At 33.2% G+C, this 20,000-nt stretch overlaps 1 protein-coding gene across 12 annotated transcripts in view; it reads left to right on the top strand.

Annotated features, from left to right (window-relative positions):
* The window catches only part of cntn5 (contactin 5), a 444,462-nt gene that overhangs the window by 194,763 nt on the left and 229,699 nt on the right, over positions 1–20,000 (top strand). For all 12 annotated transcript variants that reach the window (XR_012393602.1, XM_073928913.1, XM_073928910.1 and 9 more), the window contains 1 exon segment: positions 11,083–11,286. Coding sequence is in view for 11 of the 12 variants with exons in the window: in XM_073928913.1 (XP_073785014.1) it covers positions 11,083–11,286 (204 nt within the window). In the remaining variant the exon portion in view is untranslated.

The raw sequence follows: 20,000 nt of genomic DNA, 5'->3' as shown, positions 1-20,000 counted from the left end.
ATTAACATGCCTGTTTTTATTTCTGTAATAAATATGGCTGTCAAGCCAGAATTTTGATGGTTTATTGGGGGATTTGTTGTTTACATGAAGAAATCTGTGTTACAAGTTAAAAAAATAAAAAATAATAATTATTTTTTTTTAATAGTTTTTGTCTTGCATTTACATGAATTTTACATTCAAATAGCCAAAATTACAAGTTTCAATCTTTTTATATTAATGTATATATATATATATATATATATATATATATATATATATATATATATATATATATATATATATATATATATATATATATATATATATATATATATATCTGCACTTGCATTTGTTTTGATCCAGGAATGCAATACCTAGTTCAACCACTGGGTGTCAAACTTACAAACTGCACCTTTAGGTTCTTCTCATGCTTGACAGCGATACCGATACCTAATAAGTTCATATTTTTATTAACTGTAAATTATAATTGTAATATAATCTTCAATTTGTGCACACAATAGAATAGATATATTAAATTGATATTTTATTGGCTATGGTCATTAAAAAAGCAAACATCTGTCCATATCAAACAATTCAGCGCCATAACCAGGGACAGCACTTCGCAACATCGCACGTAACACTGTATACCTTAAGTTATAGTTCAGGGTACATGCCTAGAAATGGTTTATATTTAGTAAGAAGTACTTTTAGTGTTTCAATAGCCTATACTAAGATACAGGCAGCACATCCCTGGATTGTAACATTTATTTCTGATCAAACTATATCTTTAAATAACCCATAGTGGGGCTTTTTATTTTGTACTTTTGCTGTATATGTATTACATCAGTAAGATTTCACAATGAGACACTTTTTCAGCTTAGTTTCAACAGATCTTGTTGGACTGCTTAGGACTTTTATGAGTGCTGTGAGTTTGTTTTCATAATTCATCAAAATGTTTCATTGCAAAGCATAAAGGGATGCTTCAATATTTCATAAGCATGTCCTGTACAGTACATACTCAGATGGAAGCATTATGTTTGCAGCAGGAAACATCTCAATTATCATGTTGAATTGTCATGCGCATATTTATGTTAGAAAAATGTTTTCAACAGTCTAAAGAAGTTCTCAAATCATCAAACTGAGCTTGTATCAGCCACATGCATATTCATCTGCAGAATATCATGGTTTTTCTGCTATGGAGAAACAGCCACTGTAAACCCTCAAGACCATTTAAACTTTAATGCGACTGCCAGTACATCGTCCATAGGAAATCGTAAAATGTAAGAAAAGTGTTTTGAGATGAAATGAGAGAGAGTCTGTAAAAGCTTTCATATGAAGTTATATAAAGGGAAATAAATCAAGAGCTGTAGATTGAGGTGAAACTCCTAATCAGAAGCACAGAGAACAATCAGTGGGGTTTAAAACACATATTTCTAACCAGATAATCAGATAAAATTCATTCAGTAAGATTTATCACACATTTCAATCATTATATTTCAGGATCGATTCCAACCCATGCTCAAACTGATTACACAACCCTATATACATTTCTCAAGAGAGCAAAATATGTCCCAGGAGCTATGTTTTTGTTTGTTTGTTTGTTTGTTTGTTTTTGCAGTTTTTCTTCTCGTGAACCTTTTAAGTACTGAGTGAATCGTCTCGATACTATCGAGTATCGAAAAAATCATTTTCGTTCGGTACCAAATTTCGATACCCAAGGGTATAATCTTGTCAACGTCTGTGAGCTAGAATCATAGCAACGTTGCGCAGTCATCATAGCAACGTGCCCACCACAAGCGTCATCCTCCGTGACTGATGAGGATAACTGTGCGATGGCTGGGGCTCCGAAAGGTAAACAGACATGACAGCTCTTTCCCGCCTCCTCCGCCTCAAAATCATTTTAAAGTTAGGCAAACTTCGTGTTGTAACTTTTTTTGCTTTTTGTCTTGAAGCAAAAAGAATCAAAACACGGCAAGACAAACAGGGACACACTTTGTAATGTTCACAGGGCAAAACAAGATCCACAATCTGTGTGTGAGGACTGAATATAAAGTCCAGCTAGTTCATGATGAGTTGCCAGCTCTGTGAGTGTACTTAGTGGGAAACAGGAAGCGGTGTGTGCGAGGTGCATCCTGGGAGTTGTAGTTTATTACTGTGACGTGTGTAGTTCTTCAGAAATCTACAACTGCCAGGTCGCTGGCAATCACAACACTAAATAAATGAAGGAAGGAAGGAAGGAAGGAAGGAAGAAATAAAGGAAGGAAGGAAGTACGTTTAAAACAGAGTTTACCAATTGTTTTTTTTTTATGTTAAATTGTTATTTGTACTTGTACTAGAGCTTTGTAGCATCATGAAACAATGTCATGAAAAGAAAACGAACAATTATAAAAATGTGTAAACCGAATGTCTATGGTAGTAATATGTTTTCTAGGTTGAGGAGCTGGTGTTTGTGCATTACTGTGTATCTTTTTTGAATGGTTTCCCCAGTTTGTGGGGTGTAAATGGTGTCTGCTTTGACAAAGCTGTGTGTGTGTATGTGTGGTCTGACTGAGAAGAGTTTTGGATGAGTGACTGACTGTTGTGCTCTTAGCAGGAACAGCTTCCACCCTTCTAGAAAAGCTGTCAACAGTCATCAAGACTGTCATGTTCCCTTGGCACCTTAGAAGTGAAATGTAATTCACCAGTAGCTGTTGAGAAGGAGGTGCAAGTGTCAGAAGATGTGGCAGTCTTTCTTTGCCATATTCATTCATCTAGAAGCCGACAGAGGTTCTACATGGTTTGCATTGGAAGTATTGTATAAGATTGTATATATATATATATATATATATATATATATATATATATATATATATATATATATATATATATATATATATATATATATACGTATTCTGTGTCTTGTTTTGGCTAGAACTTTTAAACCATTTTAAGTCAATATTTTGAGACCCTTTTTAAATGATTGTCTACAGAACAAACCACTGCTATACAATAACCTGCATAATTAAACTAATTAACCTAATTTAGCCTTTAAATTGACTTTAAGCTGAACACTTGTATCTTGTAAAATATCTAGTAAAATATTATTTACTGTCATCATGGCAAATATAAAAGAAATAAATTAGAAATAAAAGTTCTTAGAAAGTTGTCATTAAAACTATTATGTTTAGAAACGTGTTAAAAATCTTCTCTTTGTTAAACATAAACTAGGAAATAAGCTTATATATAATAATTAATAATAAGTCAGTACTTTTTTGGTAATTGCTCAATAAGGTTCCGTTGGTTAACTCGGTAACACCACTTGAAGGGTACATTTTTACTTGAATGGGTGTTCATAAGACTGTCATGTCATATTTATACTCAAGAAAACATGTCATAAATATGAAAGAAATGGGACACTATCTTAAGAGATTATTTGTCTGATTTTTGAAAACACACAGTATAACTTTCTAGAGCATTTATGAAGATAATTTAAGTTATAACTATTAATAAAATAATAAATTTAATTAAATGATAAATAAATTGAAAAAACAAACAAGCAACGACAATAATAATAATAATAAAAATAATAATAACAATAATAATAATAATACTAAATGTCGTTGCTGTTGTTGCTGTTGCTGTTGTTATTATTATTAGTAGTACTAGTAGCAGTAGTAGTAGTAGAAGTAATATTTTAGTAGTATTATTATTAAATAACAATTTAATAATTGTAATAATTAAATCAACAATTATAAAACACAATTATAAAACATTATTAAATCATTAAAATAATTATTAAAAATAAGAAAATGATAAAAATAAAATCAATATATATATATAGATTTTTTTTTTTTTGTATGAACAGGTTTTTTATGGTGACCTGGATGTTTTTTTTTTTTTTTTTTTATCTTTGTGCCAAAACTCCACGACAGCTTCCAAATTTGCTTGAAATATTATCATGTAATGTCACATCATTTTGAATCCAGGGCTTATGTTCCTGTACAGCGAACACTTGATTCATGTCTCTTTGATGTTTCAGATGTTGGTGGCGGTGCATATGAACATCTGTCTGTGTCAACACAGTTATGTCAGTTACAGCTTGACTGGTTTTTAGCCGTGCAGCCTTCTTTATTTATTTATTTATCTATTTATTTATTTATTTATTTATCTATTTATTTATTTATTTATTTATTTATTATATTCATTTTCATTCATTCATTCATTCATTCATTCATTCATTCATTCATTCATTCATTCATTCATTCATTCATGTATTCATTCATTCATTCATTTATCCATCAGCCAATGTGTTTCTATACCTTGCATTTAATGTAAACTCTGACGGAAGCTTTACATTTGTAGCTGAAATGTACTTTAATTTTGATGTCAAAAACGTATGTAATTTTAACATCACATACCCTTTAAGGTTATAAGACTGAACGGCATGAAATTCCATCAATCTACAGAGATTTTTTAGTATTTCTCTGTTGCAATTAATATTTCACAATAATTGACCCAAAAAAGCCAAAGCAAAGCAAAGACTACCAGTTTACTATTGTATAAATACAGCATTACAAAATAAAAAAAGAGAGATTGACTTAGAATGTCACCTACCTGCTTTATAATGAAATCAGGCTGAGAGATGACCAGCTAAGACCAGCTTGACCAGCCTAGCCAAGCTGGGAGCCCAGCCAAAACCAGCTATGTCCAGCTTTAACCAGGCTGGTCAAGCTGGTTGTACCTGGATTTAGCTGTTTTTTTTTCCCAGCCTGACCAGCTAAGACCAGGCTGGAAATGGCTGAAAATCAGCCAGGAAATGGCCAAAACCCCTCTTAAACCAGGCTGGTCAACCAGCTAAAACCAATTATTATTATTATTATTATTATTATTATTATTATTATTATTATTATTATTATTATTATTTGTATTTGTTAAATTAAACCAATCAAATCTGTAAGTCAACTAATGGCTTCCACAAAGTGTATCTAGAGTCAATCAACGTTTCAGCGTCAGTCAGCAAGCGTACCTGCTTCACAGAGACCTTTCAGCTCAGTTTGTTGTGCTATTTTATTTCCTATGAAAGTGTAAAGGGCATTTTTCAATGAGGGAAAAGGTTTCAGTTGTTCATCATTTAGGTGGACTCTATATTTTGAATGCTTAACCTTTCCTTCAGAGAATTGGATCTCTTTGTGCCTCCTTGACTCTTTTTACAGTTTGTGTATTTTTTTGAAGAATTGTATTTCTTTTTCCTCCTTTTTAAACTCTGATCCAACGTGAAACATTAGTGTGGACACATCTAGGAATATCTTAAAGGCAAGTGCTCGATCCAGCCAAACACAATAGGAAAAGTTTTAAAACATCGGCACACTGCCACTTCAGCTCTCAGAAGACTGATTTAATTGGACGTTTAAACCAAAAAGGTCTTCATCGGGTCTTAGGTTGGTTCAATTGTCTTTGCAAGGCCGGGACATCACCAAGAACTAGCGCTTGCATCTGTGAATGAGAGCGATCTGATTGGTTGTTCAACTACGAAGCAAACTCTGCAAGAGAGTACACAAAAGCTGGCCTTTATTTTGTCTTTTTTTTAATATTTGTAAACAATATGGATTACCAGATTTTCAGACATATTTGCATATGTGAATGCTTTTTGTTGTGAGTGATAATTGCTGTGAAATGGTATATAAATGCAGATTTTATTTATTTATTTATTTTATGGTTGGTATGTGTGCACTAGTTCCAGTTTCCCTTTGGGGATTATTAATATAGATACTGCCTCTTGCAGATATAGAAAGATACATCCTAGAGCTACGCGAAAAACCGTCCATATGGAAGTAAGCGAGAAAAGTAGCGCCATCAAACCACCCTGTAGCGTTCGTTTTAAAGAGGAAATGCAGCCATATGTTCCTCTGGCTACATAATTCGAGATCTCCAGAACTGTATGTAGGGGTACGTTTTCAGAATGTGTCTTTGCTGATCATATTTATTCAGTATCTTCTCTGAAGAGAGATTTTGAAAAATGCCCTCAGCTGCTTTTTTTTTTTTTTTATCCACATTTTCACAACAGGAATTACTATGCCACAGTTCTCTGCATGCCTTAAGCTTGCTCAATATGCTCAGTTCATTCAAATCCCTCAGCCTGAATTATTTTTTTTTCCACTATATTCATTTCCTTTTCTTAGTCATCCCAAGGCAGCTTGTTTTTTTTTTCCTCTCTCCTCAGAACCATAAAAAGCAGAATCCCTCAGCAATTAAAAATGTCTTTGACTTCAAAGATTAATTAAAAAAAATCAGACTTATAAGAGTTCTCAATCCGAAACCAGTGAAACTGAATGTCATACACAACTCCGAAATGCAAGGGGACTCGTGTTGAGGCTTTCTAAGGTATCCTATAAATGTTTAATCATGTACATTTCACATGCTTCTCTATAAAGCTCCCAACATAGTAACATGCCCATGAGATCCTCTTTCACATGGAGGTGAAAGCTGAATATGACTGTGTGGATTTCTCTCTTCCTTTTTTTCCCTGCTCTTCTGTTCTGCGCAGCCCTCAGCGCTTGCCTCTTCTTTCCTGCTCACCTGTCCATCAAGCATTCACCCAGCCATCCATCTATTCATCTTTCTATCCATCAAATTCGCTAACTGCCTATATTTATTTCTGTATAAGTGTTTTTTTGCTGTTGATTTCTGTGTAGGCAGCTGTCTAGACACCTGTCTTCCATTTTTGGATATTTTTTTATATATCTAAAAGCTGAGAGCAACATTTCTTTGTGACCTCATCTGCCTGAATGAAACTGCATTCTCATTTGAGACTGATATCATTTGGTAACACTTTATAATCGCTGCACATTTTGAATAAATCATTAAGCATTTGCAAATAGTTTTGTAAATCTGTTTAGATTTACCTTTTCATTATTCAGACCCCTGGTTTTTCATAATTTCTTTTGTGATTTTGTTTTATTATTATTATTTTTTTTTTTTTTTTTAGATAAAATGACTGATTTTGTGGTGGTATTTCCCAGAAATTTGTGGACAATTTTACAATTGAATCATTTTATATACAGTTGAAGTCAGAATTATTAGCCCCCCCTGAATTATTAGACCGCTTGTTTATTTTTTCCCCAATTTCTATTTGACGAAGATACGTTTTTTTCAGCACATTTCTGAACATAATAGTTTTAGTAACTCATTTCTAATATCTGATTTATTTTATTTTTGCCATGATGACAGTAAATAATATTTTACTAGATGTTTTTCAAGACACTTCTATACAGCTTAAAGTGACATTTAAAGGCCTAACTAGGTTAATTAGGTTAACTAGGCAGGTTAGGGTAATTAAGCAAGTTATTGTATAATGATGGTTTATTCTGTAGATTATCAAGGAAAAAAATATGTCCCTAAAATGGTGCTTAAAAAATTAAAAACTGCTTTTATTCTAGCCAAAATAAAACAAATAAGACTTTTTTTAAGAAGATAAAATATTATCAGACATACTGTAAAAAATTTCCTTGCACTGTTACATATAATTTGGGAAATATTTAAAAAAGAAAAAAAAAATGGAGGCTAATAATTCTGACTTCAACTGTATATGCCTACTATCTTGGTGTGCAATCAGACACGATGATAATGACACAAATCATAAAAATAAAGCTTCTTTATTTTGGTGTCTCGTCAAACAAAAAGATCTAAAACAGCAGGGATCAAGCCACAGGAATGTTAATTCTTATTCTTATCTACGATCTTAGATCCCCTCTGATTTCACTCGCCGGAGCATCTGACATCAGGTACAGTACATTGCTCAGCACATGCATTAGGTCTTCCCCTACCGTAATACACCTAAAACACAGATTGCCTTAAAACTAGTCTATGGCAGGGAAGCGTTTTCTCTCATTAACTGCAGGAAAAGAGTTAAACTAAATCATTTATCAATTTTATGCACACCATGGTTTCCGCTACATTCATTCTTTCATGGCCGGGCGCCACGCCAAAATTGATCCCAGCTACATTACAGCTTTACATTCAAAACATGCTGTGTTTTATTAATAGCGGTTTATAATCGCACCAAAATGTATTAAAAGGTAAGTGAATAATAACAGCGCAAACGTTTCTGTAAGCGTAGTAGTGCTGTGTGTTATTTGTTTACTGTCGTAAATAAATAATTAAAAATCAAGGCATGATCATATTTTATTTTGGGTTATAAGCGTAATCTAGAGGCCTTTACCTTTCATATAAGCCACTTCTGATACCAAATGATCAACTAGAGGTCAAGTTATCATCTGTTCTTTCCAAAACTTGGATAGGCAACAAGACTTTTGTCAGGTAGTGTACATGCCTACTGCTAATTAGTAGTTTATTGAGGAACTAATATTCTTAGGTAATTAATTGCTTGTTCATAGCATGTGGTTGTAACGCTGTGGTTATTAAAGCTGTATTCTGAAGCTTCAGGACAGCTTAGGTCAAATCTAGCAAGTATTACAATGGCAGTCTTTTACTTTGGACCTCATAAATGTCAACTCACTGTTTCCTCAAGTGGCTGTTCACACAAATAAAGATCCTCTCCTTGGATGGCTTTAATATCCAGAGGTTACTTTCCTTCTTCAGTCTGGCGAGATGGTCTATAAACAAATGCGTCATGAGGAAAACGAAGCATTTAAGCAGCCGTTTGTTGGGTTATCCTCATTACTGAGCGTTGCATCTGTGAATTTGGGCTTGATGTGCTGAAAGCTCCGTCACTTTGTTGAAGTTCTAATTGGCAAACAGCAGAATAGGAGATTTCAGCAGGTGTATAATGACTCTTTAATTAAGGTATTCAGTAGCTACTTCCTCCTTTGGCTCTGTTTTAAAAACAATTGGGCTATTTGACATCATTTGTAGCTACTTTAAACCCACAGCATTGAATGACTTGATATAATAGAAATATAATTAGCTCCGTGTTTCCATCTGCGTAAATTGTAACCAAGGGCTTGCTATCTAAATTAATTTCACTCCATGTGAGTGGCATTTGCAAGAGCACATGACATGTTCATGACACATATTATTATTTTTTCTCCAAATCTAATTTTCTTGCGATGATAGAAAAAAGAAAGCAGCAACACGAGAACAAGGTGTCAAACTGTCAACCTTTCTTTTCCTTTGAGTATAACAGTGAGATTTCTCATGTGTGTGCTTTTATTAGTTGAAGATAAAGTATTTGTTTATTGCACAAATGAAAGTAAATAATTTTAGCGGTTCATTTAATTTGCTATGATAATTTGTGTTAATTTAAAACAACTCATTTTCTGCAGATAATAAAAATATGAATAAATTATTTATTAAATCATAGATATACTTAAAAATGTAAAATAGTTTAGTCCTGCAAAGGAGTACACTGCTCAAGAATATATATACATAATGATAATATATAATGTATATGAGTGCTTAAGATGCACCTGTATACTTTGGCCTCCACTTAAGTTAAGTTAAGTTTTTCAATGCAATACAGTTGTTTTTATTTATTTATTTATTTATTTATTTATTTATTTATTTATTATTATTTTCATTAATTCTTTTTCTTTTTGCTTTGTCTCTTCATTAATTGGGGGTCGCCACAACGAAATGAACCACCACCTTATACAGCATTTGTTTTACGCAGCGGATGCCGTTTCAGCCACAACCCAACACTGGGAAACACCCATACACTCTTGATTACACTACGGTCAATTTAGCTTTTTTTAATTCATCTATATTGCATGTCTTTGGACTTCTGGGGTAAAATGGAGCACCCTGAGGAAACCCTCACAAACATGGGGAGAACATGCAAACTGCACACAGCAATGCTGCCTGGTTCAGCCTGGGCTCAAACCAGTGACCTACTTGCTGTGAGGCGATCATGCTACCCACTTTGCCTTCATGCTGCCTTATTTATTCATTCATTCATTCATTCATTCATTCATTCATTCATTCATTCAATTATTCATCCATTCATCCACTCATTCCTTCATTCATTCAATAATTTATTTATTTATTTATTTATTCATTCATTCATTCATTCATTCATTCATTCATTCATTTATTTAAAGTCAAAAGTTTGGAACAAGAGTAGGGTGATCAGATGATGACAGCAATACTACTAATACTACTACTACTACTACTTTTACTACTATTACTATATTTATTTATTTATTTATTTATTTATTTATTTATTTATTTATTTATTTATTTATTCTGCATAAAAATAAAAACATTCACTCAAAGGTAAAATATTGTTTTTATAGACTAATTAATTGATTTACTTTGGTTTGACTTTAAATCTAAATCCAAGTATACTTTGGACTAAACTATAAAAAAAAATACATTTCTTTCTTTCTTTCTTTCTTTCTTTCTTTCTTTCTTTCTTTCTTTCTTTCTTTCTTTCTTAATTATGTATTTTATTTCTTTTATTTCTTTTATTTCTTTTATTTACTTTATTTATTTTATTATTATTTATTTATTTATTCAATTATTTGTCTATGTATTAATTTGTTTGTATGTTTATTTTTTTCTACATAACATAAAACATTCACTCAAAGGCAAAATGTTGTTTTTTTTTAGATGATTAATTAATTGACTTACTTTGGTTTGACCTAAAATTTAAATCAAAGTATACTTTGGACTAAACTATAATAACTGCATTTATTTATTTATTTATTTATTTATTTATTTATTTATTTATTTATTTATTTATTTATTTTTTTTTTATTTTTTTATTTATTTATTTATTTATTTATTTATTTAACTATTTGTTTGTTTGTTTATTTAAATATTTAATTATTTATTCATTCATTCATTTATTTGTTTATTTATTCATTTATTTGTTTATTATCTGCATTTGTTTTAGGTAACAAAACAATATAATACCATCACAACATTTATCCTATAGTGGCATTTATATCTAGCTTAGTTGTGCATTATAGTCTGTCTGTGAGTCCATTGTGTAGTGTCTGAGCAAATTATCATCAGTTTTCCATTTTTTTTTTTTTTTAATCTCCAAAATGACTAAATGTAAATTAAAGCAATCTCAACAGAACCAAACCTGCGAACACACTCTTAAAGCCTGGCATTAAGAATCTGCACCATTAGGAGTGACAACCCTCTTTTTCTTACTTTCAGATTTTGCTAGAGCCGTTGCGGGGAGACCCGTGTCATATGCTGCGGTGCTGCGGATGAAGGCAGACAGTTCGTCCTCCTCCTCCATGAGCTCCAGAATGAGGTTAAGGAACAGCCATGGAGTGGGATCATCCAGCCAGGACTGGTCTCCGTTCTCCAGACACAGATACTCAGCCCTCAGCTCACAGGAGGACTACAGGAGCGAAGGTGAGAATGAGGCTGAATCGCACAATTCGCTGAGCACTTATAAACTTGCTCTCTGATCTGTGTTCTCATCACACCGGGCCCAATGAATTCTTCTCTTTTTTTACTTCTAACTGACTTTAGAAGTTTGACCTCGCAGCATGTGGCTCAAATACTAATGGGAGTTGAACATTGAGTTTTAAATTCAGCGCTTGGGACAATTTTTCAATCTGAAGGACCAGATTTTACTTGTCTGGCATATGATTGAGGGCAAATGATTTATGCTTGCTCACATTTAACCAGAGATGGGAATTAACAAAGTACAAATACTTTGTTACTGTACTTAGGTAGATTAAGTTTTTTAAACTTTTTACTTTTACTCCTTACATTTTTACACAAATATCTGTACTTTCTACTGCATACATTTTTAAACCAGACTCGTTACTTTCACTTTCTCATGTTTGGTGGCACAATCTACATTATTTCTTGTTATTTCCCAATTTGAGCGCCTTTTTGATGAAGTCGTCATTCTTTGTCATTGCATGCTGTAACCTGCGGCTTTATCAACCAAGGCTGTCACATACCTTATGTAAGCTACAGGCCCGAATTGGCTAATCGGGAGGACCTGGAGAATTCCCGATAGGCCGGTCCATTTTTTGTCCACGAGGACTGGTGTCCCTAGCTGCTAGCACTCTCAGCAGTCACACTTTTTGCATTTATTTATTTATTTGACTATAGCCTCACTCTTTTTATTCATTATTTTGCCACAGCTCAGCTCTTTTTATTTATTTTCTCGCAGCCTGTGAGCAAAATGCAGCTTGCAGGTTAATGATGGCATAACTATCATTCCACCTCAAACATCAGCACCTTAGTGAATATAAGAATTCGAATAATTAATATTAATGAATATTACACCTGCTCAATGAAAATCAGATGATTCACTACATTAAAAGTCTTACATTACTTGAACAGCAATCTAAAGGGGAGAAAAAGATTAAGCCCATAGCAGCGCCATTATAGTCCAGTGGTCAGCATTTTGCGTTATGACGCCGCAAACCCTAGCTCAAACCTTACTTAAGTAAATTATTATTATTATTATTATTATTATTATTATTATTATTATTATTATTATTATTATTATTATTATTATTATCATTTTTAGTGTTAAAACATATAATATTGTTTGCGTTACTTATATAGGTGTACATATTTTCTTTTTTTGTTTTTTTGTGTGACCACTGTTACAAAGTACTGATATCTATAAAGAATTTTGTACAGAATATATATTCAAATATTGCAGGAAAGGACATTGTGATGTTTTGGAGATTTAGCTACCCCTTATTGTTCTCATATTTCTAAAAGATATTTGTAGTTCTGAAGCAGCTGTTTCCATAAAAAAGACGTAATGGTGTTATTAGAAATAATTGGAAATGACGTTATTTTAATATAGTTAGTTGTAAACTGAGGTGGACTGGTTTAAGGCTTGAAACTCCAGGGCTGAAAAGGAGTCCCACTCCAGCCCTGGTAAGCTATATGAAGATTACTCTGAAAAAGGCAAGGATGATGACGCAGATGAGACAGAGGAAGACGGCGAATTTACCATGACTGATGCTGTCCTATTTATAAATAATATGATAAATTTTGCTCGATCAGATCGCAGGTAAACAACAGAGACACATTCCAGATCGAAAGTATGGCTTCAAATGATTAGGGTTAAAAGTCTTTTGTCCACTTCCGATTATATAGTGCTCAGGATTTCTCTGGCCTTTCAATCTAATACCATGAAAAAAGTGCTATTTTGCAAAGATTTGTACATTTTGTACTAAAACAATCACTTTACAAAAAATGTATGCATTGAGATTTCTTTCCTTCATTTCTAATGAGATCCTGAATTTTTCATGTGAATAAAAGATCGTGCACATGTTTTGTAGGTTGTCACACCTGTGTATGTAGCTTTTAGCATAGAATAAATGTATTAACAGAATTAATGTTTATGAATTAAATAAAATACCCAAAATATGGAGAAAACCCACTAAAATAATAAATTGTGTATGAAAGCAGCTAAACCAAAATAAAAAAAGTTTACTATCAAATATGATAAATATTTATTTTAGCTAAAGAATTTTTTTTTTAAATATATTTTTAAAAATTATAATTAAAAAAATCAATAGATTTTAACAGAATTCAGTGTAAAATGTAAGACATTGTTGTATGAACATGAATGGCAGCTTTTGTTTTTGATCCAACAGCCACAAAACTACATGCTAAACACTGTGAGTGTGCATAAGGACGATGATACACGAGGGAAACCAGATTTTTACCCACTTAGTGAGACTAAAACATGTAGTACTAATGAGTATTTTTTACTTAAAGGTGCAGTTGGTGAATGTCTTCAGAAAAAAAAAAAAATGTTGTGCTGGTTGAAAGTGTCTTCATGTTTTCTTTGTGAATTTCTGATTACAAACTGGACAAAAGGTTAACTTTTTGTTGGCAGAAATTGATCGCAATGGACTCCATCATTTAAACCACGTTAGTTATAACGTAAAATGCTCATAATGATGCTCTATATCCTTTATACCCCAATATCCTCTGAGGTGGTTCTAAATACAGAAACCTTGCATGCAATGGCACACACACACACACCCACACACCCACAAATACACCCAGGTATATTCTTCATTTAATGTCAGTGCTATAAATGGACCAGAAGGTTTAACCTGGTGTAATAAAATCAATGTGCTGCATCTGACACTATTGCTGTGTATATATAATATAATGTAATTACCAGAGGTCGCAATCCATTAGAACTAGTAACTATAAGCTACTATAGTAACTATAAAGTATATAGTAACTATAGACGGCTATTTTTTGGATTTATTTTATGGATAAAATATGGTCATTCTTATATGGTTATCATTGTCCCGCGACCCCTCGAGGGGTCCCGACCCCCACTTTGAGAACCACTACACTAGTATATACCTGCTCCATGCAGATCAGTACTAACTAGCTGATTTGAGTTTTCGTGGCCTAACAAGCAAGGGCTGTGCATTGGGAGTCTTGTCTAACAGTGAAAGTGACCTAGACATCTCGCCAATGAATCATGTCTCTGTTCAGTTAGAGCTGACGGAGACCCCGGCCAGACGGAAATTGAACAGGGATCATTGAAACATCTCAGCACTTCCCAAACTCCCAGCCTTCCGTCAGCCTGACAACTGATGGATGCTGTTGTCACTAGGAGGAATGAATAGTTTCACGAGAGAACGAGAAAGCAGCATTATGAAAAAGACCTTTACAAACATAATAAGATCTGTAAAGGTACTTGTTGGGCAGGGGTGTATGTTTGTATTATTTTAATAACTTTTATTATTTACAAGTTATTCCTCTGAATGCTGAATGACAAGTGTTAATGCTGAGGGTTGAGTGTTCTTGACACTGGACATGTAAGCCTGATTTTCTTTTCTGTTTTTACAGTTGATTTATTTATTTATTTATTTATTTTTGACCCATGTATTTTCTCCTTGAGGGGAAAAACAAGTTGAATGTGGTTGTTAGGTTAGTTTTGCATGGTTTGTGGTTGGCTAAACTGTTCATTAGCTATCACCACATAGCCAGAGGTTGGACCTGCGGCGTTTTGCACCTTATTCTGACCACTTACAAAAGAAAAGAATGTCTGACATGCAAAAAAAAAAAAAAAAAAACTAAGTCTGTGTTTGTACTGTGTTTCTTACGAAGAGAGGGCATTTGAATTCACAATGCACCATAGCAGTTCCCATGATCTACATTTTAGACTAAATTTGGATGCCAAAAGCTTTAGTCATTCTATTTGGAGCTGGTGGCCTTTTGAGTGTGGTTAAGGTGGCCAATGATTTCCAGTGTTTGGGAAAGTTCAAAATTGATTTTTCTCCCCCTAAAAGGTAACTAATTGTGTTACTTGGTTACTTTTTTTATGGAAAGTAATGCACTATATTACTTTTGAGTTACTTTTGTGTTACTTTTCCTTACCTGGCTGCGGTTGGATCTCTTTCAGAACTCTATCAGGTGTTTTTTTTACCCTTTTTAATAGTGACGCTCTATTTAAGAGCCACCATTATAACCTACTTCTTCATTTTAGTTTAAAAAATTATACTTTGGGAACTTTCTGAACTCATAGCTATACATAATGTATACAGATTAATGAAAGCATGTGAAGTATTGAGTTTGCTTCTTTTGTAAATTTTTTGTTATTGGTTAAGTACATTCACTGTTCAGTCAGATAATAAAGCCTAAGAGTACGAACATGAAATATTTAACATTAAGGCAAAAACAGATGTTTAACCTTTAAAAAGTTTAATAACAAAATGTCAAGTAAGGCGATAAAAAAATCCCTAAATCTAAATACATTTGTGAGCTTTCTATATTGAATAAATTGCTTCATGTGGGCTTAACAAAAGTGTAAATCGTTTCCCATTGAAAAAGTCTTACGATATTGCAAAATTTAGCCGCTTCTATAGTAGACAGTGGCTGTATCTCCTCAACAATAAAAGCAATAACCATTTGGTTTTGTTTGTTTAGTCAAATTAATTGTTTACCCAGGAGAAGGTGAACTGATGTCAATTATTCGTTGTTTAGCTGGAGGTGGGGTGCGGATGTAGTGCTTTGCATTCATTTTTATTTATTTTTTTGTTTCTTGCAGTTGTCAAGAGTTTTACTTAAACAAAATCTACTTTTAACAACAGTCCACTTCTTTGCTTTAAAGTAGTGTTCAAAATAACAAAAATCCATTGCAAAAACATTTAAGTCTCCAGCCTGCCATTGTTTATGTTTCTGACTGTTTGTAGTGATGATGGGTGATTCGCAAATTAATTTGTTAACCCGATCTTCTGAGTGAGCCGGTCAAACTAGTTCATTAATTTGAACGGAGTTGTCATGAAATTATTTGCGTCTTTAGTACTTCAGTATTTTGAAAAGTAATGCATTACTTTAATTGTTACTTTGGAAAAGTAATAATATTATGTAATGCGCGTTACTTATAACCCGTTACCCCCAACATTGATGATTCCATATAGTGATAATTAATTTTATTGGCTGGTTATTAGGGGTTGTGGATCAGTCCGTTCAATAGGAGGAAATGAAATCATCTGATTAGTTCAGAATTTAAATATGCCTGCTAGACACTTGGTAGACAGATCACTTTCTTAAAATGATTCGAATCATTCAAAGGCTTTAAAAAAAAATTGGATGTAAAACACATGCTGATTGGCTGTTTGATGTTTTGATTGATTGATTGATTGATTTAATGATTGATTGATTAATTGTGTTGGTTGATTTATGATTGGTTAGTTGTGTTTTTGATTGATTGATTGATTGATTGATTGATTGATTGATTTGTGGGTGTTGAGTAGTTGTTTGAGTGGGTTGGTTGGTTGTTTGGCTGGTGGGAGGGTGGGTGTTGAGTGGTTTGGTGGGTAGGTGGGTTGGTCCATAGAATTTTTGGATTGGTTGATTTTTTTGATTGATTGATTGATTGATTGATTGATTGATTGATTGATTGATTAATTGGAGGGTGTTAAGTAGTTGGGTTGGTAGGTAAGTGTGTTGATTGATTGATTGGTTGGTTGGTTGGTGGATGGGTGGGTCTGTAGGTGACTTGGTTGATTGATTTGTGGTTTGATTGATTGATTGATTGGTTGGTTGATTGATTGATTGATTGATTGATTGATTGATTGATTGATTGATTGATTGATTGATTGATTGATTGATTGATTGATTGATTGATTGATTGATTGATTGATTGATTGATCGGTTAATTCATTTTGGATTGGTTGGTTTGCTGATTAGTTAGTTAGTTAGTTAGTTAGTTAGTTAGTTAGTTAGTTAGTTAGTTAGTTAGTTAGTTAGTAAGTGACATCACCAACTCCATGGCTGACATGCATACTACAGTGTTTTTAGATTTCAAGATTAGTTAGATTTAGTTGAATGTGAATCCTTGACTTGAATTTCCAAAACAATCAGGTAAAACATTTTCGAGGTAAAAAAAAAAAAATGCTTTCTAAACCTCCAGATTCACTAAAGTCCCCAAACAACTGAAAGGTTTACCCAGGTTTATGTAGTACTTGGTTAGAAGGAAGTTTTAATAGTGCATTCGAGGTTCAGTAGGAACAGATGAAGAAGTCTGATTGGGTCAGAACGAGGTCACAGGAACTGTCTCATTCGAGATGATGCAGTCAGCACAGCCAACTTCTCCGGATCACCACACTCCAACGGTTTAGGGGTCAGCCTGGAGACGACAGGAGAGCCGAAAGCGAGCAGTCACATAAATGAGCTATGTGCCGCTTCCTTCGCTACACCGCGAGAATGCAGTAATTGTCAGTGAGATGTGTCCTCTCCAGATAACCCGCGCTCTTCAGGTTGTCATAGAATTGTAATACCGAAGAGCTCATGGGGGGTACAAGAGGCTGCTGTTTTCCCGGTGAGTCTGACGGATCACAGAGCGCCTCTCAGATGACTGATTTCTCTGACATTATCAAGCTGCTAAATCATAAAACACTCACCGTCACCCCATACTGAGACGACAAGCTTCCTCCGACAAGCACCGCAGACAGAAAGATACAACATCCTCTTCACATATTCTACAGTACCTCTCAGCTGGCACTATTTAAAACTCACAACTTTTGTTTGCTGTGTAAATTTGCAGCTGCAAACAGAAAAAAAAATGGTGATCTTACCGCTGATACAAAGCTGCCTCACACAAAAGTTTTAGAGATGAATATTATGAAAGCATATAAAAGTCATAAAAGTGTGTGGGCAGCTGTAATTATTCCCTTCCTACATCTGCAAACTCGCTTTTCTTTCTCACCTATGGAGTGTGGAATAAATAACAGCCTATTTTGCAGTGCTGTATATATCTTTTTTCCCTTTCTTTCTTTCTTTTTTTTTTTTTTTTTTGTATTAATGACAACATGTGCTTAATAGGTTCTGTGTTAGATCGCTGAGCAATACCAGTGTTAAAGATGTGACATTTGCAGTAAAACGGGAATTATAAGTTCACAGAAAACGTGTTGACAGTATATTGCATATTTAGGTAAGTTTCCTTAACTACTATGTACTTACATCAAAAAATAAATACAATGTACTTAATGTGTTTATAATGTATTTGAGAACACTTGTGGTGCTTTTGAGTTAGGATAGAGGTTGGGTTATGGACAGGGTTGGTGGCAGGGTTAGGTTTAAGGGTGGGTTAAGGTGTAAGGGATGGTCAACAGTGTATTTACAAATGTAATTACATACATGTATTTAATCAAGAATAAGCACAGTAAATACATGTATTTACACAATAAGTACATTGTAACAAACTATTTAATCCTGTGTAAGTACATATTAGTTAAGGCCACCTAATATAATTATTATTATTATTTTTTTCAAAACAACTAACCTCAGAGTTAAGGGATCAGAAAAAAAAAAAAAAAAAAAACATTTGTAAATGTGTTTTATATTTTATAGTATACACAACACTATATGGCAATTCATATATATATATATATATATATATATATATATATATATATATATATATATATATATATATATATATATATATCTTGGCTAATGCGTATGATCTCATTTATACATTTAAGAATGATTTGGTCATGCCCATATGGCAATCGGGTTTAGTGGTCGGTTTAAATTGTACATTTTTATATGAATTAAGTCATCACTTTATTTAAATAGTTATATTATTTGTTAGATTAGTAAGTAATGTGTATTCACATAGCTTATTTATTGTGTATGGCCATACATCCAAAGCACTTTACACCACATGCAGCATCTACTTGGAAGATGCGACGGCATCCACAGGACAAAGGCGCCAGTGCGCTCACCCAAGCTATAGGGGGAGTGAAGAGACAGTGGCTGCATCCGAAACTGCATACTTCCATACTATACAGTACGCTAAAATCAGTATGCGAGCCAAGTAGTATGTCCAAATTCATAGAATTCGAAATCAGTATGTCTGATGAAATCAGAAATATCCGGATGACTTACTATTCCCGGCAAGATTCTGAAGTGCGAATTCCAAAAAAAACTGCATGGGGCACATTTATGCATCATACCACTTTGTGATGCATTGAGTGTATGCTTTACTAAAAAGATAGGTCTTTAATTTATTTTTGAACTGCAAGAGTGTGTCTGAACCTCATACATTATCAGGAAGTCTATTCCAGGAGCCATAAATGAGAAGGCTCGGCCTCCTTTACTTGACTTGCAAATGTTTGAGCACACCTGATTTATAGAGTTGATTCTCTATAGGACATAAATTACATGACATTTTTGGTTTTTGAGGATTTTTTGTTTTTTTTCGTTATGAATGTATAGGCCCACACAGAATCTGCACAAGCAAAACTCTGCAAAATTTTCTCAGATTTTTAGCCTATCATTAAGTCTTATTCACTTGTGTACAGTTAATGCATGTAAACTTATATTTATTTCATTTTAAATTCATTTTAGTAATGTTATTGACTAATATGAAAATGTTCATTTGGTTTATTTACAATACAGTTCGTAAACAAATATTTTCTGTCATTTAGTAGATATATATTATATGAGTGACTTGCTTTTTTTTTTACCAATTAAGTAGATCTAATTATATTTGGATTGTAAACATTGAATAAAAGTTAAAGGGCTATTATTTTAATTTCAGATATTATGTTTTTACTCTACGCTGTAAAAAAAAATCTGTAATTTTACGGTTTATTTCTGGCAGC

Source organism: Danio rerio, chromosome 18 (genome assembly GCF_049306965.1).
Source record: "Danio rerio strain Tuebingen ecotype United States chromosome 18, GRCz12tu, whole genome shotgun sequence".
Classification (NCBI taxonomy): domain Eukaryota; kingdom Metazoa; phylum Chordata; class Actinopteri; order Cypriniformes; family Danionidae; genus Danio; species Danio rerio.
This window is presented reverse-complemented; position numbering and strand designations above follow the sequence as displayed.